The following is a 3,684-nucleotide window of genomic DNA, read 5'->3' on the forward strand; positions in this document are numbered from 1 at the left end:
TTCATGGACAAAAGTATAAAATAAAAATCTTTATGTTTTTTTATTTGTTTACCAACTTAGAGTTAATATTTTTTGTATATTGATTTTATATCCAGCTTAACTCAGTAAATGAATAAGTTTCTATTAGCCATTCTTCTCAGTTTTAACTTGTCAATCTTTCTAACCTTTTTTTGTTCCAGAAGTATAATTTACCTTTAAATGTTACCAGCTAAATGCTTAAATCTGGTGAAACAGAAACCGATAGTTCCACAGAATCTTTTGACAATTGTCTCTCATTATCCAGCTCAACTGACAAGTTCTGATATTGAACAAAAGGGCAGCAACTTGTGGGAGACAAGAAACAGTTCTTAAATGTTATTTTTACACAACTCTGATTTTGAATCCAAATTAAAAAGTTAATGGAATGTGGAAGAAAATATATCTGCAGTTTATGTGATAATTACCTTTATTTAAGTTTTTTTGTGTGTTTTTTTATCTAACCAAACAAAAATAGAATAACAAAACTACAAAAACTAAACACCTATTACTCTCAACTGAAACAAAACTTTATTGGTTCTTGAAAAATACATTTCATTACAAGGAGAGCTTAAAACACCATACAGTCCACAATTGTTGACAATACAGTCTGATGAAGTACAAGAAATACCATGGTACTTTACAGATTGACCCATAAACAACTCAAGTGTTAACTCCTCCATCTTAAATAACAATAAAAATTTAATTTTTGCCTGTTAAATTCTGTTATGGAAATATATCTTCATTTTGCTTGAGAGTGTAATACCTTAAAAACTTGATATGAACACTACTTAATCACTATCTGCATTACCCACTTTCACAAGTAGAGGAGAACGGTATTGATTGTTAGGTTTATCTTTTCTGATTCTGTTTAACTTTGACCTCAGATCACCCTGTACAGCTACAACACTTCGTAAACTGAACTTAGAACCCAGTTTCTTTCGAAGATCTCCAGAATACCTCACTTCATCTTGTTCACTATCCGAATCACTGTCTCGAACCTGCTGTTTGCTAGACAGTCTGTCCCACACACTGCAGTTTCTCTGACCAGACTTCTGGGGTTCTAGGTCTACTTCAGCTTCACTATCCTCACTGCTAATTATGTCACTGTCAGAGGGAAGATTACTTCTATCTCGAGGTGGTAAACGATTTCTGATGTCATGAGGACTAGGAGCATTTCGTTTCTGAGCTGCTGCCTCTCTAAAGAAAATGTCCACTTATTAAACTCGGAAAACAACACATGATCGTCTACTGCTCATGTCTCTAGTAAAATATCAGAGATACAAAAAAATACAATATCACAAAATAAGAAACTTGATAAACCAAGTAAAGTAGACCTTCCGTTTTCAGGGGTTATCAAACTTCTTGTTTTGTTGTCATCTCTTGTTATTCTGAATGTTTTTAATATTTTATCTATTAAATCACAGAACATTCAACAATAATTATTATCTATATCTAAAAAAATGCTCAAGAGACAATAATTAACTTAGCAAAAACAAATACAATAAACATTTAGATATCTCTTGTTTTCTTTTACCATTTACTTTATTGGGGATAATGGTACAATATAACTCATGACTAACTGACTGACTTAAACCACCAACACTCACAAACAGTTTATACAGGTGATATTACAAGTTTCTTTTCTTTCTACCAAAGGTAAAATTAAAAACATAATCTGTGACATAGAAGCCTAATATATTATTTGATTTTACATACTCTCTGCTATGTACTACAGTTTCACCTATTCAAGGCTAACCAGCACAGCTTGTGTCAGCAAACCAAAGATGTACAGTTAGGCCTCTTACAATGTTGAAATGCATAAAATACTTGTGGAGTATTTCAATTATTTTAACTCACCATACAGCAGTCTACATTAACTTAGGTGTGTGAATAATATTATGGCCTTGCACCTAATTTATTATTCTGCATTATACAGTGAATGAACTGTTTAATGATTATATTACTTTTATTTTTCAACAAAGATAAAATAAAAAATATAATGTGTGATGTATTGTTCATACATCAAAATTAAATTTAGGTTGCAAAATGGTTAGTTAAAAAGGAAATAAAAGCTCCATAAATATTATCTACACATCACCATTATAACAGGTATAACAGTATTTTTTTGGTTTACAGACTCAAACTGTGCTGATGAGCCTCGAATAGGTGAAAACTGTAGTCCATAGCAAAGGGTGAAGCAAATTAAAAAAACATATTATGCCTCTATGTACAAATTTTACTTAAATTTTTCCTTTGGTAAAAAGAAGTCTGCAATATAATCATTAAACAGTTCGTCCACTGTATAATGCAGAATAATAAATTAGATACAATGTCATAATATTATTCACAAACCTAAATTAATTTAGGCTACTACATGGTGAGATAAAAAGACTTAAACACCATAAATATTAGGTCACAAAGAAATTAATGTTGCATTTTTGGAACACTTTCATTAACCCCCCCCCCCAAATGTACATCACGTATAATACTTAAACGAACCGCCTAAACATCACGTTAGTGTAGCCTATATAATGTGTAAAGGTTAGCATACTCAAATCCCTTATCGTGATGACACACGATGAGTCACACATTTGGCATGTAATGCTGTTTGAATACAAGAAGGAAAACAATGCCTCTGTAGCCACAAAGAATATCAAAGAAGTTTATGCAAATGTTTTGAACGTTCGTAATTGTAATGGTTCAGCAAGCTTTGTTCAGGGGATTTTAGCCTTAAAAACTGTGATGGCAGGGGCCGACATGTTAGAATTGATATTGATGCTCTGAAGATGTTTGTTGAGCCTAACCCAAGGCAACACACTCGTGAAATGACCATGAAATTGCATGTCGTATATGAAACAATATGTAAACATCTAAAGAATATGGTAAAACTCCATAAAGAAGGTTTTTGGGTGCCTCATGAACTCTCCGATGATCATCATTTCCAATGTGTGAATGTTGCTTCGTCTCTTCTGGTGCGTAATGCGCATGAACCACTTTTGGACAGAATTGTCACTGGTGATGAAAAATAGATTCTCTATGCGAATATTAAATGCCAAAAACAATGGCTCAGTCCTAGGCAAAAAACCACTTCCAACCCCAAAACCTGGACTCCATCCACAGAAAGTGATGCTTTGCATTTGGTGGGACATCAAAGGAGTAATTCATTTCAAACTCCTCAATCCACAGTGAACTGTCAATGCAGAGATCTATAGTCTGCAAATGGAATGTTTAAATCAAGTCCCTTCATCAGAAACGCCCTTCACTCATCAATCACAAAGGTGTTCTTCTCCACAACAATGCACGTCCACATGTAGCACGTTTGAAGGAACACAAGATTATGGAGTTGGGTTGGGAAGTTCTCTCCCACCCATCATATTCTCCAGATATGGCACCATCAGATTACCATATTTTTCATTTGCTGCAACACAATCTTAATGGAAGAACGTATGCAAATATGGAAAGTTGTAAAGAGGACATCGACATATTTTTTGATTCAAAGCCAAGTGACTTCTTTAATCAGGGCATTAACAATCTGATTGTAAAGTGGAAAAGCATCATCAATAAGAATGGAGACTATTTCATTTAATAAATGTTTTGTTTTGATATATAAATTGTTCAGGTTTTTTTTCATCTAAAAAAAAAAAGGTGACATTAATTTCTTGACGA

General features: G+C 33.2%; 1 protein-coding gene across 2 annotated transcripts in view; it reads right to left on the minus strand.

The window, feature by feature from the left end:
• Positions 1-523: 523 nt before the first annotated feature.
• Positions 524-3,684, minus strand: part of LOC106462502 (nuclear cap-binding protein subunit 3-like) — a 59,048-nt gene continuing 55,887 nt past the window's right edge. For both annotated transcript variants that reach the window (XM_013922435.2, XM_013922434.2), the window contains exon 12: positions 524-1,215. In XM_013922435.2, the coding sequence (XP_013777889.1) occupies positions 807-1,215 (409 nt within the window). In that variant the 3' untranslated portion in view covers positions 524-806. The remainder of the gene's footprint in view (positions 1,216-3,684) is intronic.

This window comes from Limulus polyphemus, unplaced genomic scaffold, assembly GCF_000517525.1.
Source record: "Limulus polyphemus unplaced genomic scaffold, Limulus_polyphemus-2.1.2 Scaffold1184, whole genome shotgun sequence".
Lineage (NCBI taxonomy): Eukaryota > Metazoa > Arthropoda > Merostomata > Xiphosura > Limulidae > Limulus > Limulus polyphemus.